This window comes from Chiloscyllium punctatum, chromosome 44 (assembly GCF_047496795.1).
Source record: "Chiloscyllium punctatum isolate Juve2018m chromosome 44, sChiPun1.3, whole genome shotgun sequence".
Taxonomy (NCBI): Eukaryota; Metazoa; Chordata; class Chondrichthyes; order Orectolobiformes; family Hemiscylliidae; genus Chiloscyllium; species Chiloscyllium punctatum.
The window spans coordinates 24408665-24422195 of NC_092782.1; the positions used below are offsets into that span (position 1 = coordinate 24408665).

Sequence of the window (13531 nt, forward strand, 5' to 3'; positions counted from 1 at the left end):
TAAACAGACAAAGTCTTTTTTTTGGGGTGGGGGAGTCCAGAACTAGAGGGCATAAGTTTAGGGTGAGAGGAGGAAGATATAAAAGGGACCTAAGCGGCAACGTTTTCACACAGAGTGTGGTACATGTATGGAATGAGCTGACAGAGGATGTGGTGGAGGCTGGTACAATTGCAACATTTAAAAGGCATCTGGATAGGTATATGAATAGGAAGGGTTTGGAGGGATATGGGCCGGGTGCTGGCAGGTGGGACTAGATTGGGTTGGGATATCTGGTCGGCATGGACAGGTTGGACCGAAGGTTACGTTTCCATGCTGTACATCTCTATGACTCTAAATAATGTGTACGTACCACTCTTATACAGTATGGCTTATGCTGATTTCAGATTCACACTAATATTTTCGATGTTTACTTGCCTGATGTTTAGTGTAGCAAGCCACTCAGTTGAATCAAAATACTTCAAAGATTAGGATTACAGTATTCCAAGGACCACCTCACACCACCATCTCAAACTGGTCAGCGACACCTACTTGTTGTGTTGCCAACACTCCTAAAATGGCCAGGAGTTAATGGAATTGGCGTCGACCTCCTAGTGGCCAATGAAAGCATTCTGAGATTTAAAACTCCAATACCAGTAGCGAAGGGAGCAGGCAAGCAGGCAGAACTCTTCTCTTTCTCCTTTGTTTGTTTAGTCTCCACCATAGTGCAGGTAATTGACACTTGAAGTGCAGAACCTGTGATAGCCTAATGCAGTAGGATTATCAGACTCTCCTGTCACTACTGCTTGAATGTAGCTGCTTCACATTCAAATGGAAAGTGAAACACTGTAGTGCTGTGGCTCTGATTGATGACAGCTGTTCCTGCCTTTTAACTGATCTAAGGACAGCCAGGCCTGGAGTTGGTAGTTTACAGGAATAGATGGGAGCCTACTTCGCCCAAAACCAGGTTAGATTAGAACTGCAGCTTAGAATAATGTGCACTTCTGGTATTAATTTCTTTTGGCAGGGAGCGGCACTCCAGTCCATGACTGAAGAGTTTGAAGCAGCTGCATGCAAGTGGAGAACTTAGAATGAAGTAAATTCCACGTGGTTCAGTTATCACTTGTCTACAATTACTCTCCATACTGCTCTCCACTGCTTTTTATCTGAAACTGTGGTCCTCTTACATCCCCCGCTATCCATGACATCACTTCCGTGGATTGTCCTGGAACATGTTCAACCTGAGTTGGTAACCCTACCCTTGTCTAAAGAGTGAATAGTTAAATCTAGCCCACTCATGTTAGCAGCTTCCAGTCTTGTTTGGAATCAGAACTGATTATAGTGTTTCATAACTGAATTGGAGACCCTTCTATAATGCTGCTAACATCATTCGACTTACAAGCAGCCCCATGTTGTGAGTAAAAAATTCATGTTTACATCACATTCTTGCAGATTTGGGAAATCCAGTCCACTGCTTGGACCAGGGTTTCAATCTCCTGGATCAACAACTTCAAATAAGGGTGTAGGGAGATCTTGGGCAAAATGGTGTCAATATGTACTGAGAGGAGAGAAAGAGAGATGAGAGAAGGGAACCGTCATGAAGTATGAGGGGAAAATGCAATCAATTAATGTGCTATTATGACGAAGGTGAAGAGACAAATGTGAGGGTTGCCTCTAGATTAACTGGGTGAACTGGAAAGGAATCAAAGAAAAGTGATCTGATTAAATCAGAGGGGAGGGGAGATACAGAAAAAAATGTCAGAGTATAAAGATTAATCTTCTGTTAAAATAACAGGCAGAGGAATGCCATACAAACATGTTAAGCATTTAATCAATATTGTAGCTGACAGTAATTCCCTACTTTATTAATCTTGTTTATACAGATCGGCAATCTGTAACTTGTCATCATTGCTGAATTACAATGAACTTCTTTGTTGCTGTAGGTGTGCACCATGTCAGCATTCGGCTGGATCTGGAAATCCTTTTTCAATTCAGTCACCTTTTCCTTTCCTTCAAGGTAATATTTTCAAATTATCGTGTCAGCTCCTATTCAAGTAGAAGCCATGACTAACAACAGGCAAACATGTTAAGTGAGCTTTATCTTTATCTCCACCAGTCTTCCTTCAATGGGTTTCTTTTTGCATGAATACTCCCCACCCCCAATATTTATCAAGAGACGAGAACATCAGTCGCAACTTCTTTAACAGCCCTTGAGTGATATAAAGCTGCACTGTATTCTGTATGTCTAAGCAGAAATCCATCTTATGACATGGTCACAAGACCAAGGTGGTTTGTTCTTGCAACCATGAGGATGCTTGTGACATTTTGTCACCATTCTTGTTGAATTTCTTCACGGTGCAAATGATTCTTCATCGATGCCACACTGTTTCAGGAGTTTATCAACAACAGAGTGAAAACACAGGTGAGGAGGCCATCGCACTCACTGACAAATCATAGCTCAAAGACTGTGGCCTCCTCAGTCAGTAATCTAACAGGGCTTGGTCTTCACACTGAGTGTAGTTTGTCCCTAACCTAGTGCAAGGTTATGCATAAAATAAACCACCAGAAGGTTTGTGAATGGTTTTTTTAAGAGGGAGTGAAGGGTGCTCACATCCAAGTCCTTATAGGTAATCCTCTTTTATTATTGAAGTCAGTATGAGAAACAGGGAGCAAAAGAAACTCCAAGCATCATTGTATTATATTGTGCCCTTCAGATGCTAACCTAAGCCTATGGTATAAAGAGACAAAGAGTGTTTTGTTGTTACATCACACTTGAGATGGTAAAACTGGCAGTGAATGTTGTATTGATCATGGAGACTGCTGGATAAAAGGTGAAGGTAAAGAGATCCCCATCATGGTTTGGGGAAGGAAAACAAAGGGGTGAAAACAGGAGTGCGGCAAATAGAAGAGATGGATCCTACTAACTGCAGTGAAGGAAAACCGTCACTGGAGAAAAAGAGAAGGCATTTCAAAAATGTGGGAGAAGATAGTGACATTGTTAGTCCAGTTGTAAAGCAGATGGTGAAACTGGATGAATGGGATAGAGCCCTCCCCGGAAACAGATTGTGAGTGCAGTCAAGATAAATGTTAATGCACTTATAATGGATATCAGTCAATGGGCTAAGGCCAATAAATGGAGGCAGAGAATTTGAAGAAATAAGTGAAGTGTTGGAAATAGACCATGCAACGATGAGGGAAGGGTGGAAACTGGAATAAAAGCTGATGACATTTTCTACTTGGCAAGCGCAGGAAGTGATGCAGAAAGGAGGTTAGGAAGTAAGACAAGAACTAGATTACATTACAGTGAGGAAACAGGCCCTTCGGCCCACCAAGTCCACATTGACCCGCCGAAGCGCAACCCACCCATACCCCTACATTTACCCCTTACCTAACACTACGGGCAATTTAGCATGGCCAATTCACCTGACCTGCACATCTTTGGACTGTGGGAGGAAACCAGAGCAAACCCACGCAGACACTGGGAGAATGTGCAAACTCCACACAGTCAGTCGCTTGAGGCAGGAATTGAACCCAAGTCTCTGGCGCTGTGAGGCAGCAGTGCTAACCACTGTGCCACCGTGCCGCCCTCTATATATTGCTTGAAAAGACTGGCAACACTAGGACACTGCTGGTGCGCATCACAACACTTTTTATTTAAGATTAAAGAGGTGAGTGAAATAAGATTTCTTAGTGTGAGAACAGGTTCATACAGCAAAGGAAGGCCATGGTGGATAGGGATCTGTTGGAATTCTATTTAAAGTAGCAGAGAAAACCCTCTGAAAGTCACAGCAGGGATGAACATGTAGAGAACATGTAAGCCAATAATAAAGTGACTGACCCAGATGGAAATCCCAGCCATGCACTCTGATCCTGCATGGACCAGCTGGTGGGAGTATTTACGAACATCTTTAATGTCTCCTTACTACAATCTGAAGTCCCCACCTGCTTCAAAAAGACCACCATCATCCCAGTGCCAAAGAAAATTGTGCAGCATACCTCAATGACTACCGCCCAGTGGTTATGACCTCCATCATTATGAAGTGCTTTGAAAGGTTGGTCATAACTCACATTCAGCCTCCCTGACTGCCTTGATCCTTTACAAGTTATCTACCAGTGCAACAGATCCATAGCTGACACCATCTCCCTGACCCTACACTCATCCTTGGAACATCTGGACAACAAGGACACCTACACCAGGCTCCTACTTATTGACTGCAGCTCCACTTTCAACATCACAATTTCAAACAAATACATCTCCAAACTCTGGGACCTAGGTATCTGCACCCCTCTCTGTAACTGGATTCTAAACTTCCGATGCATAGACAACAGTCGATAAGGATACATGACAACACCTCCTCCACGATAATCCTCAACCTCAGTGCCTCACAAGGCAGTGTAATCAGCCCCTACTAAACTCCTTATACACTCTCAACTGTGTGGCAAACTTCCATACCACTTCATTTATGCCTTTGGTGACAACACCACCATTGTAAGTTGGTGGCATTAGGTAAAGACAACAACCTCTTCATCAAGGTCAGCAAAATGATGGAGTTGGTCATTGACTTCAGGAAGCGGAGTGGAGGACTCCTGTCTGCATCAATAGTGCTGAGGTGGAGGTGCTCGAAAGTTCCTGGGAGTGATGACCGCCAACAATCTGTCCTGGTCCACCCACTTTGACACTACAGTCAAGAAAGTACAACTATGCTTCTACTTCGTCAGGAGGTTAAGGAAATTTGCCATGCTCATAAACACTCTTACAAATCTTTATAGTTGCACTATTGAAGGCATCCTGCCTGGATGCAAACATGCGTGGGTGGCAGCTGCTCTTCCCAAGACCGCAAGAAAGGTCAGAGAGTTGTGAACACAGCCCAGTCCATCACGCAAGCAAGTGTATCCATCCATTGACTTCATCTATTCTTGGGAAGGCAACCAACTTTATCAAAGACTCCTCCCACCCTAGTTACACTCTTTTCCACCCTCTTCCATCAGGCAGAAGATATAAGTAGTTATACACATGTTAAAACAGGTTCAAGAACAACTTCGTCCCTGCTGTTATCAAACGTTTGTACGGACCTCTCAAATGTTAATGTTGATCTCTCTCTGGACCTTCTCAGCAGCTGTAACACTATATCCTGCACTCTGTTCTGTTACCCTGATGCACTTGTACAGTACGATCTGCCTGTAGAGCCCGTAAGACATAATTTTTCACTGTTCCTTAGTACACCTGACAGCAATAAATCAAATCCAATCAATTCAAAAAACAAGCTCGAGCCAAGGAACTAGATCTGTTAAAGTGGCAGAAAGTGTTGAAAGATTCCTGTAGCAGTTGAGAAGACACCGAACAAGTGAAGATAAAGTCGAGTCCAGTTGATTAAAAAGTCATTTCCATGAGGCAAGAATAGACCAAAACAATGACTTCACCTCACATGGACCTTGGGAATGAAGTCGAACAGGCTGTGAGCATTTGCAGGCAGTGGAGGAATGAGGTCCAAAAAACAAGAGATCATTGATAGACTATGGATACAATGGATTGATGTTTAGAGCTGAGGTTCCGTGGCAAGTAGGAAGGGGTTTCAAAGAAGGAGATTTCAACTTCTGTTAGCAAATTAACAACTGTCAACAACTAGAGTTGAATTCACCAAACAGCACTTCCACTGTTATAAATCAGTCAGATAAAAGAAGACTCCAAGTTCTGAGGTTCAGAGGCTGCGAAATAAGATGATGTTAGAAGCAAGGTACTAGCATGGATAGAGGATTGCCTAAGTGGCAGATAGCAGAGATAAAATGGGTCTGTTTGAAGATGGCAACCAGTGACTAATGGATTTCCACAGGGGTCTGTGTTGGAACCACAACTATTCACATTCTGTATTAACAATCTTGACGAACGTACTGAGGACATTGTTGCTCGGTTTGCAGATGACACAAAGAGGTAGAGGGACAGGTAGCATTGAGGTGCTGGGGAGGCTGAAGAAGGAGAGTGGGCAAAGAAGGGGTAGATAGAATACAACGTGGGAAAATATAAGGTTATGAACTTTGGTAGGAAAAATAGAGGCATAGACTATTTTCTAAATAGGGAAAGACTTTGGAAATCTGAAAGCCAAAGGGACTGAAGAGTGCAAGTTAAGGTTAATGTGTGGGTTAAGAGGGCAGTACAAAGAGTCAATTTGAACATCCTCTAACACAGAAGATTCTAATCAGCCTACTCTTTCCTCACCTAGACATTCCGCCCAGCTGCAATGTTGGTTGAGAGATCCTCAGATTTTGGTCAAACATGGAGAGTGTTGCGATATTTTGCCTATGATTGTGCATCCACCTTCCCGAATATTCCCCATGGACCTGGACAGAAAGTGGATGATGTAATCTGTGATTCAAAGTATTCTGACCTTGAACCTTCAACAGGTGGAGAGGTATGTTGTCAAAATTAATTTCTTTACTACATTTTCAGTACGAATATTAGCACGCATAAGAGTGGATACCATCTTAGCATTCCATTGAATAGCTGTCAATCTGTCCACCAGCCAGAAAGCTGGGAGCAGCTCCACCTTGGTCATTTCTGGAAGCCCCATCTCAATTGCCTGGCAGTCACATCATTAACTGCCTGTAGTTGAGGCTGCCATCACTTTAAGAGCATAGAACCTGTGTTTAAGAGCTGCCAGTCAATCAGAGGGAAGGCAGCTCTTCAATCTCAGTAGCCCAGCTGGGCGTGCTGGCCACTGAGGGTACTGCCAACAACCCAGAGCTGTTACAATGCTGTAAGCATGGAGAGCAGGGCATGTGCTATGTCATTAGTGAGAAAAGGGAAGCATTTTGAAGGTGTGGTGTAGTCTTCCATGGGTCACAGGGTGCTGTATCCTTGGTGCCTCCATCAACTCTTGCAGTCTATAAGCAGACCACCAGCTTTTATTGATCAGCCTGTCCGTGTGACATAAGGTATTTTGGAAATAGTAACATCCCAGAAATGGAACGAGGCACTTAAATGGCTATTCAGTGGCTACTTGGTCTCTGGGCCAACTTTCCCTGTTCAGATCGTTAACTGATTAGTGGGAGAGTTAGAAAGGCAATAAACATTCCAAACCCCCTCTTTCACTCCTCATTCTATAGCCAATCCCAACCATATTTTATTTCTCAAAATCAGATTATAATCTACGCTTTGTCTAAACTAATGATTTAACGAAGTCTCTTCTATGGATCACAAAGTAATCAGCACCTCTTAATAACCTACAGACTTGTGACACTCAAACAATCGTCTTGAAAGTAATTAGCTATACCGGTGAATTGGACCTACATGAATGTGGTACAGTCCTTCAGTGCGTCACAGCCCTGACCATGAAAATTTGATGCAGATATTTGATTATTGATCTTTTTAAAAATATTTAATGTTACAGTTTAAAGTAATGGAATAGCTTGCTGGTTTAATAAAATTCTATTTAAAATATTTGTGTAGGTTGTTCTAAAAGCATTGGACCCACACTTCCAAATCAATGATCCATACAGCCACGAGATACGAGGTATGTCCATTTATAGTAAGTATGTAAACAGCCAACTGTTGCAGAGGTTGGAGTGTAGGAGTCTGAACCCCTGCAAGCCTACAATCTTCAAATTCTGACCTCTTCTGTTGTACTTATTAACTGAGTTCAGGTGCTTTAAGATGGAGCAGGTTTTGAATCTTGACAGGCACGGGATATTTAGGAATGGCAGGAAACTAGGAAAAGGTAGAGGAATATTGCAAAAATACCAGGCAGTTTGTCAATATCAAGGCATCGATCCCAGACCTAACAACAAGGAGCAGAGTGAAAGAAAAGCACAAGAGAAATCCTGGAATTCCGAGTCATTAAGACTTTTAGAAAGTTGTTTAAAGGGTTTGCGATGATATATTTAAAGCATGCAGGTGTTGAATGGGGTTGGCATCTCCCTGATATCACCAGAACAGAACAGGAGAGTTGAGCATTTTCAGCTGGCAATAGGGGTGGGGGTTAGCAAACAGATTGTGCCCCCATGGCCCATGATGAGAGTAGCACACTCCACAGCAAAGACATAATTCTGGGATTGGGGAGGGGGGAGTGGTTACAGAGAAGAGAGAGGGGAAGGGCAACAACAAAGGTTAAACCTTCAACACAAAATCGACTGGCTAATACAGAACTACCTGGAGATGACTGTGAAACAATGTCCCAGGAAAGTGCGACCTTCCAGTCAGGTGATCACAGATATCTGTGTCCTAACAATGTCTTTACGAAAGAAATGAACTTTGTAGTGAATGAAACCTTTGAAGAGCAGATGTGCATGCTGGAATGGATAGAGATAGAAGAAACTGATGTGCTGAAAATTTTGTCAAACATTAAGATTGACAAGTCGCCAGGCCCGGACCAGATTTGTCCTCGGCTGCATTAGAGGATGTTCAAATTGAGAAATGCAATTGCTTCGCCACTTGCGAAGATCTTTGCATCCTCGCTCTCCACCGGAGTCATACCTGAGGACTGGAGAGATGCAAATGTAATTCCTCTCTTCAAGAAAGGAAATAGGGAAATCCCCGGAAATTACAGACCAGTAAGTCTCACGTCTGTCGTCTGCAAGGTGTTAGAAAGGATTCTGAGGGATAGGATTTATGACCATCTGGAAGAGCATGGCTTGATTAAATGCAGTCAACACGGCTTTGTGAGGGGCAGGTCATGCCTCACAAACCTTATCAAGTTCTTTGAGGATATGACTAGAAAGGTTGATGAGCGTCGAGCTGTGGATGTGATGTATCTGGACTTCAGCAAGGCATTTGATAAAGTTCCCCATGGTAGGCTCATTCAGAAGGTCAGGAGGAATGGGATACAGGGGAGCTTAGCTGTCTGGATACAGAATTGGCTGGCCAACCGAAGACCGCGAGTGGTAGAAGGAAAATATTCTGTCTGGAAGTCTGGTGAGTGGTGTTCCACAGGGCTCTGTTCTGGGGCCTCTACTCTTTGTAATTTTTATTAATGACTTGGATGAGGGGATTGAAGGATGGGTCAGCAAGTTTGCAGACGACACAAAGATTGGAGGTGTCGTTGACATTATAGAGGGCTGTTGTAGGCTGCAGCGGGACAGCATGCAGAGATGGGCTGAGAGGTGGCAGATGGAGTTCAACCTGGATAAATGCGAGGTGATGCATTTTGGAAGGTCAAATTTGAAAGCTGAGTACAGGATTAAGAATAGGATTGTTGGCAGTGTGGAGGAACAGAGGGCTCTTGGTGTGCAGGTACATAGATCCCTTAAAATGGCCACCCCAAGTGGACAGAGTTGTTAAGAAAGCATATGGTGTTTTGGCTTTCATTAACAGGGGATTGAGTTTAAGAGTCATGAGATCTTGTTACAGCTCTATAAAACTTTGGTTAGACCGCACTTGGAATACTGCATCCAGTTCTGGTCGCCCTATTATAGGAAAGATGTGGATGCTTTGGAGAGGGTTCAGAGGAGGTTTACCAGGATGCTGCCTGGACTGGAGGGCTTATCTTATGAAGAGAGGTTGACTGAGCCCGGACATTTTTCATTGGAGAAAAGGAGGAGGCGAGGGGACCTAATTGAGGTATACAAGATAATGAGAGGCATAGATAGAGTCGATAGTCAGAGACTATTTCCCAGTTCAGAAATGACTAACATGAGGGGTCATAGTTTTAAGCTGGTTGGAGGAAAGTATAGAGGGGATGTCAGAGGCGGGTTCTTTACAAAGAGAGTTGTGAGAGCATGGAATGCGTTGCCAGCAGCAGTTGTGGAAGCAAGGTCATTGGGGACATTTAAGAGACTACTGGACATGCATATGGTCACAGAAATTTGAGGATGCATACATGAGGATCAGTGGTTGGCACAACATTGTGGGCTGAAGGGCCTGTTCTGTTCTGTACTGTTCTATGTTCTATGTTCTAACAATGCAACCTTTCAGCTTGCAGCACGAAACTATCAGAGTCTCTGTGCTATTCAGCTTCTTCATTTCTGGTTCTTTTCAAGGACCTGCTGTGGATCTTAGCAAGATCTCAAAAGTAACTCCACACCACTGCATCCTGCTGTTTACTGATGTCCATTTTGTCAGAGCTGGACAGCACATCCATTTAACAGGGAATAGGGCCTTGCAGTGGGCACTGGGTTTTGCTGCCATCAGGTGAAGGATAGCATGTGTTATACCCGGACGGTCTTCAAGGCACTGACTGACCTCTCATCAGAAAGAATGCTTACCACACTCTCAATGTCCAACCTGTCTGTAACTGAACTACCTCTATGGCTGTGTTCATTTTCCTAGAGCTTCTCTTTCATCCTCTACCAATCCACAGAACCTCAGATGTTTACACCAAGCCCCTAACTGTATGCATGAACTTTAGGTGAAAAGGGGTATCCCTTGAAGAGATGGTGACTCAGCCACTTATAGGTGCCCGAGAAAGAGGTCCAAAGTGATAGAACCACTGCCACCCAGACCAAATGACTACCATTGAGCACACCACTGAGCTCTAAAGATCCATTTGCAGTATCTGGTGGTGCCTTCCATTACCATCCTGCAAGGGCATTGGTCATTGTGCTGTTCTGATACACTTCCCACTGTGTGGCCCTCCGGAGAGTTGTGGACCTTGGAGACAGTGAGGTCTTAGAAGGAGACAGTTCATGGGAGAAGAAGCAGAAGCAGGAATTGAGGATGGAATGATTCCAGGCACAGGGAAACAATGGTGAAAAGAAAGACATCCCAGCTGCATGACAAAGTGGTCTCTCTTGTAAGATGAAGAGATGCCCAGCACTGGTACCATGTTGCGTGATCAATCTTCACCAATGTTCACCATGTTGTATAAGTTAGATGGATTCTCGGTCATTGTAAGGTAGATTTGTTGCACCATCATACTTTTAGGTCTAGTTTGACAGATGAAAACTATTAGGTAATCTAATGAGAAAATTCTGTAGGAATAAACAAGATATGGGTTTACTGTATGAAAGCAATCAGCAGCAAGTTACATTGGGATCATAAACTCTGTTACTAATATTATGAGGGAGATGATTAATTGATAGATCTGTCCCCATTGTGAGCCTGAGTTGTTCCTGCCATCTAAACCCTTATGGCATCAATAATGGGGTAAAATCTGATGCACTCCTCAAAATTAACCCTTCCAGAATAAAAGACCTTACACAACTGCTTCCTCCTGCGACCCCTCTTGGAAAAAGGACCGCCCACCTCTACCTTGTGGCATCCAGCATATGATCTAACTTGGTATCAGTGAGGGTGTGTCCTGCCATTGGTGCTAAGCTCCAATTCTGCTGTGGCATCTCACTTTCCTCTGGAGGCACAAATTGCAGATCCCTCCCTCAAGACAACCAAGAGCCTCAACGTTTTCTACCATGGCATGTCGAAATGAATCTAAAACTTCATCTGGTCCATTCCTATCCTCATTGGCTATAACTGGACAGGAAATCTTCTCCAAATCAATTCAGTGCTAACCCTGTGAAAATCTGATCATTCATCAGAGATGGGTCTCTAACTCGAAGCACAAATTTGATTCTCCATGGTGAAAACTCAGTCCATAAATGAATCAAACAGAAAACCTTCAGGTGTAACTGGTGAATGAAGAAGATAGAAATGTTCAGGTGCACCTCCACATAGCTATGGGAATATTTCAACAGCGAACTTCACTGGTGACCCTGAGATTTTTCAGATTATGAAGAAGTTCCCTAATATATATCTGTTTCTGTGTTTTGAATACCCCCACATCTAGGGTCACATCTTGGATCCTACTTGCTTTCACAGGAAATAAAGAGTGTTGTATCAGCAAGATCTGAGGGAGAATTAACAGGGTTTCTCCTTCAGTTCCTTTTGCAAAGGTGTGGGGGTTTAAATCTCATTTATTTAATCAATGGGTAGAATTATTGCCCAAAACCCTTTTGGGAGATCCAGATTGTGGTCCTTTCCCTAGATCCCCAATCAATTTGTCCTCCAACCATTGATTGCACGTGGTCTTGCCATCACATGTTTCCAATTATTGAAGTAATCGGAGATGTAGGTACTCCTGTGGTTGAGAGTTCACTGATCTTGTTTGCAGCATGTGAGTGAACATTTGGTCCCCTCAGGATCACATGGAGTCTCAAGGGTCCGGCCAGGACTAGTTGTACCCTAATTTGAAATCATTCCACTGTCATGGTTACTTAGGAACACACAAAAAGGGCTGGCAAGTCTCCATTCAAAAGTAGGAATATAGGAGCAGGAGGAGGCCTTTCAGCCCATTGAGTTCATAATTCTCTGAGTAAATAAAATCTCCTCATCTCCCTTACTTTTAAATTGTGCGCCTGTTTCTTAACTTCCCAACCAGGGCATTTTTTTTAACCAGAAACAAAAAACCCAAAAGAACTGCAGATGCAGTAAATTAGAAACAAAAACAGAGGTTGCTGGAACAGCTCAGCAGGTCTGACGGCACCTGTGAAGAGAAATCATTATTCATGCTTTGGGTCCGGTGACCCATCCTCAGACCCTTCTGAAGTAGGGTCACAGGTTCTGAAACATTAACAATGATTTCTCTTCACAGATGCTGCCAGACCTGCTGAGCTTTTCCAGTAACTCCTGTCTTTGTTTCACATTTGCTTAAGTATTTACCCTATCTATCCCTTCCAGAATTTTGTAACTTCTTCGTGTCCTCTTCACAACTAAGTTTCCTACCTATCTTTGTGCCATCAGCAAATTTGGCAACCATCCCTTCCATCCCATCATCTAAGTGATTTATATAAATTGTGAACAGTTGAGGTCCCAGCGCTGATCTCTGAAGTGCACCACCTTTTTACACCCATTTTCAGCTTCCTGTTAACTATCCAGTCTCCTATCCATGTCAATATGTTACATTTTACATCATGAGCTTAATTCACAAACCACAAATGGTTTTTGACTCAAGTTCTGTTTCTTCCTCAAGTTCAATTGTTCTTAATGGTCAAACGATCCACGCAATCTCTTCACTGTTAGCAATATAGTCAATGCTATTCCATCCTATCCATTAGTAAACAAAAGATGATACATGGTTGTTGTTAAGAGTTTCTAAGGGCTTTATTGGGGAATCAATTGATTGTGTAGTTCATAGGTTTTTGTGGTATGTGTAATTAATGCTAAATGATTCACTTACCAATGACAAGCTGCACAGTGGGTGTAAAACTGATTTCAGCGCCAAATGGACAATAGTGATTTGGGCACCCATTTTAAAAATCCCCATTGTTTTGATTTCTATTGAAGCCAATGGAAGAACAATTGGATACTTAGTACAACAAACCATACTTCCAGTTTCAAGCTTTTATCCTGTATCTTCCACAGAGCTTATAACTTTTACCAATCTCCGGATAAACTTCACACAGCTTCACACACTTGGAGATACACGTTTGCGGAGGAGACAGGCCAGAGCTAATGAAAAATATTATTACGCATTGTATGAGATGGTTGTTCGTGGGAGCTGCTTTTGCTATGGGCATGCCAGCCAGTGTATTCCTCTTGAAAATATAAGAGGTGATGTGTTTGACCAGCAAGGAATGGTAAGAATTTCACCAAAATTCAGTTACCCTATGATAAATTTCAAGAGCACACATA

At 43.0% G+C, this 13531-nt stretch overlaps 1 protein-coding gene across 3 annotated transcripts in view; it reads left to right on the forward strand.

Moving 5' to 3' along the window:
* Positions 1-13531, forward strand: part of LOC140466808 (laminin subunit beta-4-like) — a 193289-nt gene that overhangs the window by 84134 nt on the left and 95624 nt on the right. For all 3 annotated transcript variants that reach the window (XM_072562457.1, XM_072562456.1, XM_072562455.1), the window contains 4 exons: positions 1920-1993; positions 6195-6383; positions 7421-7484; positions 13262-13476. In XM_072562457.1, the coding sequence (XP_072418558.1) occupies positions 1920-1993; positions 6195-6383; positions 7421-7484; positions 13262-13476 (542 nt within the window). The remainder of the gene's footprint in view (positions 1-1919; positions 1994-6194; positions 6384-7420; positions 7485-13261; positions 13477-13531) is intronic.